We start from the raw sequence: 15,943 nt of genomic DNA on the forward strand, positions 1-15,943 counted from the left end.
TTCGATTTGGAGGAAGCTCGAGAAATTGCTTGCGCGTTTGCCTGTGCGGATTCGTGAGCAGTCTGGACGGTCGTAGACGACAAGTTGAACGACGACATTTCCGGACTGGGGACAGTCTGCGAACTCGTGCTGTCTGGCGAACTCATTGGCGTGTTCACCATACCGTGCGTCGTAATGTTGGAATCATTAGAGACAGACGGTGGATCCGTGATCTCCGTTATTTGCACTGTGCTTTCCTGAGGAGGTAATACTGTTGCATTCGGCAGAGTGGTAGTCCTGCGAGTGTACTGGGTCTGTACAATCACGTCGTTGGACGTTAATACTGTCTGATGCACGGTCTCGACCGTGGCGTGCGCCGTATGGATCTGTGGCGTAATGATCGCCTGAGCGATCGGTTCGATTTGGATGCTCGGATGAGGCGATGGCACAGATGCCTCGATGGGTGACGTCGCCTGAATGTCTGTATAATCAGTCGTCAGAGCGTGACCCTCGGACGGCGAGAGCGTGATAAACTGCGGCGAACCCACGTTCGGCGAGAATCTCGATTCTGGCGACGCCAGCTTGTTGTCCATCGTCTCCGAATCGCTATCGCTGGTGATGACAATGTCGCAGTTGGTTAAATGTCGGTTGTAGCTATCTTGAGTGCGATACGTGCAGCAGCATCTTTTGCAGGTGACAGGTCGATCGACATGGTGCTCGAATGGCGGCGATTCGTACGGAGTATGAATCATTCTCGTCGCAGAGAAATGCTGCGACGAGACGCAGCATGTCTCGTCGTCGCTAGAGATGTCGCCCGCGCCGTCCACTTGAGGAATTTGCAAGTTCAACTTGAGATTCTTCTCCTTAAGTGCTGCTGCTGCCGTCTCGCTGCCGTATTGTAAAGTGCCGCAGCATCTGTTGGAAGTAACCATATGATTGTTATCATAGGCGCTGCCGCTCCTCGTGCCGCTCTTCTGTAACTTGTCACCGACATTATTCGAGACATGCGACCTAATAAAGCCGAGAATATGTTTCGAATGTAAAAAATTTGCAGACCGTGTGTACAAGTCGAGATCCTTCTCCACGTTCGATTCACCCTCGGACGTGTGCTCGTCGTCGTCGTTGATGCCGTCTAATTGCGGGATCGATTCAGATATCGGCATGTGATTCATACCCACGTTTTTTCCTTCCTCCGCGTTTTCGCCATATTCCGGCGAACTGCACTCGCTAGCGCTACTATTGGCATCAACCGATCCATCGACCTGCACTATTCGTGGTTGCTGCGCTCTCGAATGCCAAAACAGTCTCTTGTGCTCCTTTGCTCCTTCGTCTCTAGTTGGCACGACGCGGCGATTCAGTCCAGCGGAATCTTCAATGCAGTACTTAAACTCACGCACGGATTCGGATAATATGCTGGGCGTATTCCCTCTTCCTACGGCGACCATGATGCTCTCCGGAATCCTCAGCTCGTGAAACATGGATGTGCGTTCATTTTGAGCATCTAGTACAATAAGGCCTGTTTCGCTTGGTTTAGTGCTCGATTGGTTTCGGGGTAACTTTCGTCTCTTTATGCTAGGACCATAGGTGTTATCTAGTTTACAACTCCAAGTAAGGCTGCAAGAGCGTTGATGATGATGATGATGCCGTTGGCCGCCAACGATCAGCGGATTATTCGACATCACTTCTGATTTCGATCGTTTTAGTTCTCTACCGCCGCGTTTCTGACTCTTCGAGTTGAATAGATCGTCTACGAGATCTTGAACCGCGGTCTTCGCCTCCAATCGTACCCAGAGATCGTTGTGCGTTCCCAGTTCCAGCAAAGACGGATCCATCTTGGAGATCTTGCTCTCCGGCTGTTTTATCGTCTCTTCAATCTCTGACGGTAACATATCGTCTTTAAATAGATCAGCGGTAAAGGTACCGTCACTCTTCAAGTCCATAGCTAAAAAATCCTCGTACGACATTTTTGGGAAAATGTCCTGCATAGAGATTCCATCCAATAAATCGTGCGGTAAATCCTCAAATATAGCTTCCTTCAGTTCCGGCGGTAAAAGATCCGTGTTGCTTTGTTCCGCAAAATTCTCGTCAACTTCTTTGCTGCATATGGTATCGATGAGGGTGTCTAGGGTCTGTTTAACGGCCAAATAGTCAACCCTCTGCGCGTCCGCCGAAACTCGTTCCTTTTCTCGTTCCTTGGTATGATCAATAGTGATGTTATTTTCCATATCGGATGTAATATCTGGTATATGTACCTGCACGTAAGTTCTGATGTAATACCTTACAATCTTGTAAGGATTTACCGTGGACCAATAGAGCCTGGAGCATTTATAGTCGCATGGTATTATCTTCTCAGTCGTATCGGACAATTCGGGAACGATGGTCCCCAGACAGTCGATCATTAGAGAGCCGATCATTACCTTAACCTTATTTGGTTCCACGTACTTTTTCTTCTTACGATCCAATTCCACGTATATCGGCCGCTTCAAACTAAATTCGTTCTCGTTTTGCAGTAACTTGCGAGCAAGATTAATCGAATGCGAAACGCAGAATACTGTTTTGTCGTCGTTGAAAGCGAGTCCGATATTTCTCGCGCACGGAAAGTGAAAGATACTGCTACAGTTCTTCGCGCAACATCCGATACTCGCGCCTTTCTTGCCGCATTCTGTGCAACGGATCAAACGGCCTCTCGAAATGGCGCTGTGAACGTTCTGCAATGAACCGTCGATCTCCTCGAACACCTCGTTCGACCATAGAGCACAATTTGCGTGCACCCATTCGTTTTGTCCGCAATAAAACAATCTTCCCTCCTTCGTCTCCTGTCCGTCGCTCAAGCCCTTGCACAAACAACACGATCTTATGTCTTCGACGTGAATATTATACAGATTCGTCGCTTTCGCGGTGATCACTTTTGGTGCTTTTGTCACTTCCTCCTTCCACACTTCCAGAATAGAATCCTCGAATCTCGTCGTCAAAGGAGCAGCGTAATCTTTGCTAATAATTTCCTTGGAGGTGTTAATGTACCGTCCTTATCGTCGTTGCTTTTGAAATTTTTCGGAGTAAACCAAGGAAATATCTCTTGCAAAATTTCGCGATAAATCTCCATTAGATCCGTTGAGCCAACGCGATTGATCAAGCGCTCCATATCGCAGTGAAATTGCGACAGTGATTTGTACTCGTTATTGTTTACCCTTTGTTTTATCGACATCAAAGTGGGTGAAGGTCTTGCGATGATCTGCTGCTCAGAGCAGCGGCATTCCATAACGTTCGAGGAGATTAACGATTCCTGATTCATCCAATCCTTTCTCTCGATATCTTGCAAATCTTTCGGAACACAATTTTTCACTCTAACTGTGCATTCTCTCAGATGAAATTTTTGTCGCAACCGTCGTAAACCTCTTCTACCGGAACCGTCTATCGAATGTTCCTTTACATCGGACTTTATAATGTCTCTATAATTGATATTCGAGCTCGAGTCGGTATCCGTAGATTTGCATTCTTCTGACTCCTCGTTTTCTTTTGTCTCGCTCTTATCATCCCCGGGAAACTCGAGACCCCTCGCGCTTGAAACAGGTCTGCACAGACATTCCTTTCTGGGACTCCACTTGAGAGCCATGCAAATCTTACGATTTTTACTTAGAGATTTTATGACATTGATAAAACCTGCCTTCAGTTCAGCTTCTATGGCATTCCTCCAGACGGAGTTCACGTTAGAGCAGCATTGGCTGCACGTAAACTCGATCGAATCGGGTAAGTAACTAAGTATCTGGTAACGTTCATCAGAAAGGCCTTCGCAACGAGCATGTACCCAGCAAGAACACTCGCTGCACTCCATCATCTAAGAAAAAAAAAAAATAAAAAAAAAAAAAAAAAAAAAAAAAACCTCGTACAATCACAATATGCAAATTGGAGACATGTACAATCTTATTGTTAAAAATAAAAGACATATTTGTATTTATATTGTATTTTACCTTTGTGTCGAAATCATTTTCGTTGTAACACCTTTGACATAAAGGACAATAATTGCCTTGCTGCCTTAATTTAAAGCACATGGAGCACAGAGGTAAATTGCCTACGTGAACGTTGACGCCTTCGCTACCACAGCTCTTGCACTTGATACAACTCTGACAAATGTAGGGTCGATCAGGACTGTACAATCTCGAGCTGACGCCGGACTTGGACAAACATGAATGGTGAAACGACTGACGACAACGAATGCAGGATAATTTCGGACCGGATCTGAGAAGGCAGGATTGACATATTGTACACCGGGGACAACACCAGTTTGGCTGCGCGCAAGCATTCCATTCACTGGGTTCCAAACAGAAAGCGTGGTATGGCTCGCAACAGCACTGACAGTGAATTAGCTGCAAAAAAATGCTTATATAGATAGATGTTTATATATATATATATAAAGTGTACCGTTACTTATAGTTATTACACATCAATTATTTGTCTATTATTATGATCAATCGATATTATTTATTTACCGGCTCTTTACCGGCGCTCCCGCATAGATAACAAATGGCAGGTATGTGAAACAATTCAGAACCAATAAGGGCAAATCCCTTCGCTCCGACTTCTGAAGGATCGTACTGTTCCCAGAAATCTATGGAAATTGTATATAAGGTATCTGTAGCTGCCTTAGACATCTGCAATAATTATTGTATTGTTTACATTATAAATTAAAACCATTATAATTTCGCAGAATTCAAATTTGGATATCACTCACTTGTATGTCATAATAAACTTTATATTTAATCGTAAATAAATAAATAAAAAAAATCAAACAGATAATTTATACAAAGTCATACATGTAGAAATGAAGTTAAACAAGCTTCAGCTTATAACAGCTAATAATTTAGTGTGAATAAATATTCTTTTAAAGATTATATAAAATTATATGAAAATGCACCGATATATCAAACCTCTAATTAATTTGATTAACAAACAAAATAATTCGTTGGAAAACACATCTGCATATATATATATATATATATATGTGTGTGTGTGTGTGTGTGTAACACACACACACACACACACACACACGCACGCACGCACGCACGCACGCACGCACGCACGCACGCACGCACGCACGCACGCACGCACGCACGCACGCACGCACGCACGCACGCACGCACGCACGCACACACACACACACACACACACACGTCATATGGCTAAAGGAATATCTCTCATTTACCACTGAAAAATGCGATGTTGATACACTCTGTTGTGGTTTCCCTTTTCTTGGATGAGATTGTTGCGTAACATTAATGTTAAGATTTAAAATGTTATCTTCATTTTGCTTATGCATTTCCTTCTCTTTCATCACGTCGTCTCTCTTTTCCATTCTCTCTGGCTCTTTTGTTGGTTTTGGAATGTTTTTGCCATGTTCGCTATCCTCTTTTGCATCTGCAGTTGGAAAAGTTGCAATAGGTTGCCCAAGAGCGACACTGGCGCTTCGACAAACATGCTTCACTCTCGGTCCCTTTAAATCGACCCTTTGTCTAAGAGGCTGCGGATACTGGCTATTGGTAGAATTGGAAGAAGCGAGCACTGGACTCTTAATTTTCCTTCTCACTTTAATCCTATTATTTTTTCTTCGTTTTTTATTCGGCGATATACTCATCGAGGAATCAACTGTAAAAAAAAATACATATATTACTATTACATAAATTCAAATAATATATAAAACATTTTTTAAGTATGTGAAAAAAAAAGAAAAAAGAAAAAAGAAAAAAGAAAAAAGAAAAAAAGATATATGTATAATACAAACTATATAATGGTATCATCTTACATTTGTCTATTTTTGTATAGAGAAAACCTCTGGGACTTTGATAATTCATCTCATTCTGTCCGATTTCAAAATTCTTCCAACCCATTGCAGACTTGAACAAATTTCTTTCCAAGCTGTCTTCCGAGGGCCAACTGAGTTTACACTGGGAACCCAACTTTTGTCCTTGACCATCCTCGTCTTGACCGAGCGGCAAGGAAATACTTAAAGGATCTTTCATTAATGGTGGTAACAAGGCGTTTAAACCTGTCCTCAATACAGGTGGAATGTTGTAACATTTCAAACACATTTTCAACCAACACGCCGGACATCTCGCTTTATAAACGCATCTCATGTTCCATTGCTGACTCCTCACAACCGGCGGGACTAAACATAGACCGTCACCTTTATGACACTGAAGAATAGGAAGAACATTATTTGAGGATTTAGCGCAAGCTTGACGCTTGATCATCTTGCTTATAAACTTGCGGCAAGATTCGCAACTGTGAATACCAAACTTGCGTGCCTGTTTGACGAATCGATAAAATCGCACCGCGCCACAAACACCGCATTTTATAGTTCCTGTTAATCCTAAAACATTGAAAATGAAACAATTATAATTAGAGATAATAGAGACTACCTATCTAGAAATATAATACGCGTTCCCCGAGATATATAAATATAATAAATATAAATACAACTTCAAATTTGTCAGAGACAAAGCAAAAAAATACAATATATATATATATATATATATATATATATATATACCTAAATTAGTGCTTCCACCCACGGTATTGGTGCTCGACGTTGAAAATGGTCCTTCTGTTCCAGTAAAGCATTTATTATCCAATTTCAATCTTGCTTTTCTCAATATTACTTTTCCACTGTTGAGTTTGATTCCACTGAATTCAGATTGCTCGCTATCCGAATGATTACTGTGCTCGTTCTCACTTTCGGATAAATTACTTTCCGTTTCAAAATTATTCAACGCGTTAACCACAGTCTTATTACTATTTTCAGGCTGATCCTCGATTTTCGCACAGTCAATCACTTCCGATAATCCTGTAGCACTTTCGAAGCCGACTGGATTATTTAAATCGCTCGCTATCTCATTTTGAGTTCCTGATCTCGTTTGAACCCTGGAAGACTCAAAGTTTGGAACATTAGAATCGGGAAGAACTTTTGTAGGAATAGAAATCTGTTTCTGATTTCTGGGAACTGCTGATTTCGTAGTTTGCGCCGCTCTGCTCGAGTTTTGTAAACATTCCTGATTATTATCAAAGTTCGCGGTTGTATCGTGATTTATATTTGATATTTTATTCTTATACGATATAGTATGGGATTTCTTTACTTCTCTATGAGTAGTTTTTGATATTTGTGCGTTTTGAACAGAACTCGCCGACTTGTCCGTACTTTTCACTCGCTGAGATACAATCTCAACGTCGAAGGCATCTACGCTCTCAATCACTTTTTTCGCCTTATTTCTCGCTTCTTTATCTTTAAATTTTGTACACGTCTTATTAACAACATCCCCTTTCACTTTTGATTCCCGATTGCTGAACTTATCCAAATTTAATTTAACCTTTTTTACATGCGTACCAATTTCATTCTCGCTGTGCTCCGTGGCAGAAATCTCTTCCAGTTCTTCGATAAACCTCTTATTCGGTTTTATAACCCTCGACGAGTGCACGCTGCGAACGGGTAAAACAAATTTCCTTATCGTACTGGACTTTTCTCCAGAGTGCAACACCAAATTGCGCGCTTTATTCGTGTTACTTCCATTGGATTTTGCCCTTTGAAGCAATCTTTTCACCGTACTATTACGCAATTGTCTGGTTCTTTGATGCTGATCCAGAATGTTGTTCACTGATTTTAACACTGGATTTGCCAAATAATTGTTAAACTTGATATTTTTGCAATTTTTGCGATTTTTAGCTCTCGGTATTTTTGGAGTATCTTTAGCATTCAAGTTTGAAACTGTCGTTGTAACTGTTTTTGCACAGTCTTGAGGCGATATTGAATTTGTATCGGCAGGCTTCTTCTCCTTACTGTTTTCAATATTTGTGGGAGAATTTTTAACATCGATAATGTTCTTTTTTGCGTTTGACTGTGAAGCAAGATTTTTGACTGTAATAGAGGATAATTTATCCGTGGTTTTTTCTGCATTGTGTTGCTGTGTTTTTATATAAGACGCAGAAAGATTAGCCTCTTTAATGCTAAATCCGTGGAACGGTGGATGTTCCTGAAAATAAAGAAAAATTGTTTACATTAAAAATGGCAGACTATAATTAACAATTATTTATATCTCTTTCTCTCTCTCTCTCTCTCTCTCTCTCTCTCTCTCTCTCTCTCTCTCTCTCTCTCTCTCTCTCTTTGTACAAATGTTAAATCTGTGCAAGAGAGATTTAATAAACTTGCATCATAGAGCAGGTAAACAAATGAGTCTTGAGTTACATCTTTATCTACACATATATGTACACAATTTTCTCGCTGTAAAATCTCACTCTCAATTGACAATTGTGGACACGTAACATTCTTTAATTCCACGTTCTCTTGAAAAATGAAAAAAATTATGATGCAAGAAAATTTGCTAAAAATACATTCACCAACTAATATAATCTGTATGAAAGCACAAGAAATTACAATGGATGCACATTTAGAAATCTGTATCTGTATAAATCTACTCGTGAACAAGGGAGACAATGCCAAAGTGAGAAGTAAATCATTTATCACAGAGACAAATATGCCCACGTCGTGCACCTGCCGTTCCGCGACCGCGACGGCGATCGGCTCCCGCCCCCGCCCCCGCCCCCGCCCCCGCCGCACTGACTGCTTTGATAGGTTAACTCGCGCGCTGAGCGATATCGTCGAAACTCGTCGCTCGCGATTCTCACGATTCTCGCGATCATCGCGACCATCGCGATATCAAAGATTCACCGTAATGTATGTGTTTTCGACGCGACTTGCTCGTTCGCGGGTGGCGAACAAAGTTGGTTATACCTGCCGGAGTGCACAGGGTCTACGCTACGTTGTTCGCGACGCTACGCTGTCGATCTCGATCACAAACGACCTCGGTACTCGGCGACGCTAATAACGACAAGGACGACGGACACGACACGGTGTAGCGTGTAGCCTCGACGCGTCAATTTTTTTTGTCCCCTCACCTTGTCGTTGTCACCGAATGTTTCGTTGAACAGGGAAAGTCCGTAGTAGATGTTCTCGGCGACAGTTACCGGATCGTTTTGCGCTGCCTTAAGCTGGCCGAGCACCTTGATCCGTTTCCTGGTGGCCGTCTTTGGCGGCTTCCCGGGAAACTTGGACCTTCCCATGTTCACTGTTTTCAACGGCAAACCTCAACCTCGGAGCGAAATTCCGCTTCCATTTTACTGGTGATTCGTGCCCACGGCCGAGAGGTGCACCGACTCTCTCGCGTACACTATAATACCGACGTACGCTCTCCGACTCTGACATACGCGCGCATACACGGCGCATACACGGCGCATACACGGCGCATACACGACCGACGCATACACGGCGTTATTTGGCCTATACACAGCGCATACAGGGCGCGCGCGCAGCACACGCACATGGAGGACGGAGGATGGCGGATGGAGGCCGCCGTGAGCCGTGCGCCGTGCGCCGTGCGTCGTGCGCCGTGTCGGTTCGGTTGTCGGTCTCTGTCTGTCTCTCTCCCTCTCTCTAGCTAGTCTAGTCCCTCGTCCCTCTCCAGCTGCTGGTTGCTCGACGTTCGGCGTTCGACGTTCGGTTAATGTCGGGCGCGCTCGGTCTCGCTCGGCCACGGCCGCCAAAATACGCGCGTACTTGTCAAACAGAGAGCCTGAGCTACCAAGGCAGGCTACGTCGTTACACGATCTGTACGTACGTACGTACGTACGTACCTACCTACCTACCTACCTACCTACCTACCTACCTACCTACCTATCCATCTACATGCCGACGTTCGCGCGTTTTCATCGCCTCTTTCGCTCATTGACGAATCTGCATTCTGCATTTCGGCATAATCGTAAGACACGGTCGTGTGAAGAGGGGCGGAATCGAAATTTCAAGTGTGTGTGTGTGTGTGTGTGTGTGTAACGTGTAAGAGATTCGGTTCAAAATTTCTATCAATTGCAAAAATTACTTTTCGCTCTTTTACATATGTTTCTTCGTGTCAATGGAAACGCGGCAATTGGCCGTAAAGGATAGGTATTTCTTTCGCTTCTGCAGATATTAAAAATTATAAATTCTCTTTCACACCTTGAGATTATACACATGTATACATACATATATATATATATATATATATATATATAAAGCGCGGAATCGCTATTAATTATTCAGTTTAGCTACAGCACATCAAATATCGAGGAAATTATACTCATTCGACACGTTTTTGCATGAAATGAAAGAATCGGACAGAAAAAAAGTGTCGCTCCGCCCTGCGAAATGAGATAATAGTTAAAATTGACGACTTGACAGGTTATGAAATCTGTCATACTAACGAAGACTCCTATGTAAGGTGTGTGTGTGTGTGTGTGTGTTTTGTGTGTATACATGTGCAGAGGGTTTATATTTATTAAATCTTCTTACTAAATTGATCAGTCTACAATATACCAAAAATAATAGATACGAAAAAGATTAGCAAGATCCCTACACGAGGTGTGTGCGCGCAGAGAGTTTACATTTATTAAATCTTTTTGCCTTACTAAATTGATGAGCCTATACATACTAAAAGTAATAGATACCGAAAAGATTAACAAAGTCTCTACACAAGATAGAAGGCATATAGTGAATCGCAAGCATCGTACCATGCCCTGTTTTGATATGTAGAACCTTTATTCTTATTTTCTTTCGTTATTTATTTGTAAATTTATTTCTAAATTTATTTCTAAACGACCGATACTTGCACACCATTCAAGTTATTTTTTACTTCTAATAGTTTTTCTAATAATCTTTTACCACTGACGATAAACATTAGTTCCATCATAGGCGGGGGGAGGGGAGGAGTGGAGCTCCTCGTCCCTGCACCCCCCTCCCCGCCTGCACTTTGCCCACGACTAGGGGGCAAAGCCCCCCGGACTCCCAGTCCCCCCAATATTTTTCTAATTTTATATTTTCTGTGCTGCATTCCGTCGGTATGACAGATTTCATAATCTGTCAAGTCGGCAACTTTAACTATTAATATCTCTCAGTTCGCAGGGCAGGCGACACTTTTTCTTTGCCAGATGCTTTCATTTTATGCAAAAACGCGTCGAATAAACTATATTTGTATTATCTTAAATATTATTGACGTATACATGATACAATATTATTATCAATTTAGATATTTTCACGTTTATACATTTAAATTTTTAATCATTTTTAATTTCACTTTACGTTTGTTTTGCCGGCGCAATAAACGATTGACAAATATCTCGCACGTGAATATCGCAGAGGAAAAAACAGCAAGGATAATACGCAAGAAACGACTCAAGAAGCGGCTCAAACGATAAAGATCACAAACTCCCTGACGGAGAGTGTCGGATGTTGAGAACCGCGACTAGTTTGAATATACATATATACATACGTGCTTAACGTTTGCCTCGCATTAACGTGTTAACGTTTATGTCATACACATACACCAAGCATTTTATATTCATGAATTATCATTTGTCAATAATTTGTCATCGTACGAGAGATATTGACACAGTCTGTGATTTTTCTTTTCTTTAATAAATCGAGAAAATATATTAATAACATAAAATAGAAAAATAAAAGAGATACGCAAACAAGTTATAAATAAAATAGTTTTGCGCTATAAATAAGTAAATTTTTTGAAATTTGTTTATCAAAGTTCTTGACTCTCTTACTATTTAGCTGTCATAACAACAAATTGTACTACTTGTACAATTATGAAAATAACTTTAAACTAAGCACACACAATTTATGCAATATATTCGAAAAAACAATTAAATATTTCATATCATGTATATACAATACTTTATCCAAAGAGAAACTATAATGTTAAGAAAATATTTAAACAATAATCGTTTTGAATAGAGAGAGAGAGGGAAAATTGTAAAGATGGAAACATATTTTGCTGGTTATTAAATTAATATGTACATATAGTAGTAATAACCTGCGAAATGTGATGTTTCTATCTTTATATCCGTATTCAGAATGATTATTGTTTAAATATATATATATATATACTGTATATATAGAATAAAAGACGTGTATATACTATTCATTTCATTCTTATCTGTATTTCATTGCATCTTTCCGCATCTTGAAAAATCGAAATCGAGAGCATCATCTTATAAATTCGTTTGAAAACTTTTATAAAAGATTTTGAGATTTATTCTTTAGAAGTAATGCATTCTCACGTTGTCGGTTCATTATTTTTAAAACTATCACACAGGAATGATGATCGTTTTAGCGGCGCTTTAATTGCTTCCGTGGTATTCTATTAAACATACATATATGTTACTCAAACAGTAATTAAGATTGCCGTAACAAATCACTTTTCTCGACGTTGTACTGGTTGCCTTTCTGTAGCGAGACATCAAGACGGTTGAAGAACCGCAAGTTGTCGATAGATCGATTTCTTTCTTGTATAGTGTATTTCCGTGCATACGCATATAGGACTTGTTCAACTGAATACATAGTAGAACTTTTGTGTCCATCTAGAAATATGTAATATTCAGAGTGACGTTAATACTTGAAAAAAAAATATAAAAAAACGAAATTAAAATTTGTGATAATTTAAAGATAGATAAAAATAGATACATGGATAGAGAGGGGGGGGGGAGAGAGAGAGAGAGAGAGAGAGAATAATATTTAAGTAAAAAAAGAAAAAAAAACATTTTCAAGTATATTTAGAGTTAGAAGATATTTATATTATATATATTAAAAACAAATTATCATAAGACAAATTATGATAAGCTAATTTTGTGTTTACAGATAACATGATAAATAAAAACACAAGCAAATCATCCGTGTATTATCAAAAACTATAAATTGTTTCTCTGTACGAAAATTCTTTACATGTCAAAAAATATTTTCTTAAAATTAAAATCTATAACTTGCATATTACATGATGCATAAGTACATGGTATATCTTTTGAAATTGACAACAGTACGTATATTGCAAATCAAAATCTATTTAAAATTCAGTTTGTGTCTCAGAAAAACGAAACATTTTTTAACTCGCCTAGAGAAATTCTCGTGTAAAAACAATTTATATTGTAATTTTTTAAAATAATTAATAATATTTTTCGGAATTCGAAAGACTCTAATATTTTTGTCATCCATCAATCATTGCTTGTTAAAACTTGATTATAAAGCGACAAGTAATGCTAAAATATATATTTTTAGTATTTATTGGACTGTGTTTATTTTCTGATTTCTCAATGTATATATATATATATATATATTGTATATGTATATTGATATCAGAGTATTCAATGTATGTGTATTACATATGTAAATTTGTACATACATATGTATGTACACACATGAAATATGATTCAGATTCACCAGATGTGATATTTATTAATAAATAATTGATTAAAATAACACACATTTTTTACTTCTTCTTAACAGGAATATGAATAAATTATTAACTCTTCGATGATAAAAAATTTATAGCAAAAGAGGTTTCAACAAACAATAATTAGAATACTATTGTATCTGGTGTCTCACATATATATTCTGATTTAATAAATAAGGTTTACTACAATTTTTAATAACTCTCTTGCGATATTTTTCGTGAAAGTTGCAACGAGTTGCATTTAAATCGTTTAATATTAAAACAGGAAAAATTGAGAAAAAATTTACTGAAATCTTTTTTTTTTACTTTTTGTTGAAAATTTTAATTATTTAGTTTTGTAGAGAGAAATTTGCAAAGTATTACAACATTTCGATAAAAGTTTTGAGAAAAAGTCATTATTTTCGAGTAAAATTTTTCTCTGTCTCTCTCTCTCTCTCTCTCTTTCTCTCTCTACGCGTTCGCATGTCGCGTAATAAAATCGTAGCATAATGAACAAACGAATAATATATTTTGTAAAGTCGGTGTTTAAGCACAATAAATTCGGTAAAAGAGTTTTCTTTCTTAGTTTTCGGAATTTCGGCTTGAGGTCTCTGTTTTCGAATAAGATAGCCTATATTTTTTAAGTTTAATTTTTGTCATTAATTTTAACAACGAGTGATTTGTTTTTTGAGTCGCACACGTTGATCGGTCGTTGAAAAAAATCACCATCTGCCGCGGCTGCCAAGATTGCGTGTCCGACAGGCGCGTGTCGTCGTGCGGAATCGCGTAGCGAGAATCGAGAACCAAGAAGCGAGAAGCAGCATCTGGCCCGAAAGCGCGTTGTCTAGCGAGTTGTAGCTTGTAGCCGCAACTCTCCGAGGCTTGTTACCAGAGCGAGCGAGCGAGCGAGCGAGCGAGCGAGCTAGCGAGCTAGCTAGCGAACTCGCTTATCTCTCCATCATTCCGCTCGAAATACTCGAGCGGGTGTGGTATCACCGGTTGTACTCGCTGGGATCGGTCAGCTAGCCGGTTGTAACGGAGCTATAAGATCTGCTGTTCCGTTTCGTTTCGTTTCGTTTCGTTGCCTTGCCATCGCGTACCTTTTCCGAACCGCCTGCACCGCCTGCACCGTTCTGTGTCACTTATGGTATATTCAACTTTTTTTATTTATACTTTTCGTGATTGGCGTGATTTCCTATTTAATTTTCCTACTCAATTTTCTTTTTCGTTTAAAAACAGGTATAACTAAAAGGTTGTTAACATCGACATAATTGAAATTTACAGCGAACAAAATATAAAATATAAATAAAAATAAAAAAAACTTTATATTCATAATTGTACAAATACTCTTACAATTAGGTTTATTTAGATTTATTACGATCTGTATGGAAATTAAAAAGCTTAAAAAAAAAAAAGATTTTGAAAACATTTCTTGTTTAGTGATTATTTAACCAGAGATATAATTGTGAAAATTTTTATAAATATGTATAAATAATATATATATATATATATATATATATATATATATATATAATACATATAAATGACATTGTAACATAAAATTAATAAATCTTTGGAATCTTACTTTTCAATTACACCTATTCCATTTGCATATATAGTCTGTGAATAATATTTTATTTAAAGTGAACCTCAAGCCTCTCCTGGGTTTATACATATAAAAAATGTTTATCATTGAATATTTAAAAGTTGCGAATAAGAAACTCCAAATCAACTTTTTCGTAGTAATTTACGTTAAAATATAATTATAAAATTGTTGTATCGTTTTTTAAGCAAAAATTAAGTGGTTTTTTTCTTTCAAATTCTTAGAAGAATAGATTTATTTTTATTTTTTGCAACGCTGAGGTTCATTAGAAATCTCAAAAGATATGCTATATTTTTTCATTGAACAAGTACGCGAGTCTAGAAGGCTAATATGTTATGCTCAAAATTGCCCATTCGCAGTATGTAAGGACGAACAAACGAGAAAGGGTGAGAGAAAGAAAGAGAGAGAGAGAGAGAGAGAGAGAGAGAGAGAGAGAGAGAGAGAGAAAGAGAGAGAGAGAGAGAGAAAGGTTGATAATATACATATTAATATATTTATATGCGGGCGCGCGCTCCCGAGTATTGAAACTGGGACCGGTTCCAATTTTATGATGGTGTCGAATGTTGCCTGAGAACCGGTAACAACACGATTTACACATTCGCGAAGCGATCTGTTTCAAACGCCCACGTGGCCGTGCATTTTATTCGCTCAGCATGCGACCCGTTGTATTCGCACTTTTTTTTTATTATATCGCTTCATTGTATTTTGTCACTGTTCTCCTTTTTCTTTCTCTTTTTCCCTTTCTGGCCGAATTCATTGTATTTTAACAGCGACTTTAGAAAGTATATTATTCGTTTGTTCATTACTCTACGATTTTATTATGCTTCATGTGTGAACCGGTAGAGAGAGAGAGAGAGAGAGAGAGAGAGGGAGAGGGGAAGAGAGAAAGAGAAGGGGGTGAGAAGGGGGGGAGAGAGAGAGAGAGGAGAGAGAGAGAGAGAGAAAGAGAATTCCCAAAGTGCCTAGCTATTATTCTGTCATTTTCATTGTGTCCACTTGTATTACTGCACAATTATTATTTTCTATACGTATTTTCAATTTGAAATATTTATGCGACCCATTTCACATAGATACC

The 15,943-nt window shown here is 38.9% G+C and overlaps 1 protein-coding gene across 1 annotated transcript in view; it reads right to left on the minus strand.

Moving 5' to 3' along the window:
• Positions 1-9,364, minus strand: part of Trx (histone lysine N-methyltransferase trithorax) — a 16,841-nt gene extending 7,477 nt beyond the window's left edge. The window contains 8 exon segments of the mRNA XM_072894469.1: positions 1-2,996; positions 2,999-3,814; positions 3,948-4,343; positions 4,467-4,628; positions 5,180-5,619; positions 5,777-6,343; positions 6,524-7,997; positions 8,920-9,364. The exon segment at positions 1-2,996 is cut by the window's left edge and continues 3,219 nt beyond it. Of these exon segments, the coding sequence (XP_072750570.1) occupies positions 1-2,996; positions 2,999-3,814; positions 3,948-4,343; positions 4,467-4,628; positions 5,180-5,619; positions 5,777-6,343; positions 6,524-7,997; positions 8,920-9,084 (7,016 nt within the window). The 5' untranslated portion in view covers positions 9,085-9,364.
• Between the last annotated feature and the right edge of the window lie 6,579 nt (positions 9,365-15,943).

This window comes from Anoplolepis gracilipes, chromosome 6 (assembly GCF_047496725.1).
Source record: "Anoplolepis gracilipes chromosome 6, ASM4749672v1, whole genome shotgun sequence".
NCBI classification, from domain to species: Eukaryota; Metazoa; Arthropoda; class Insecta; order Hymenoptera; family Formicidae; genus Anoplolepis; species Anoplolepis gracilipes.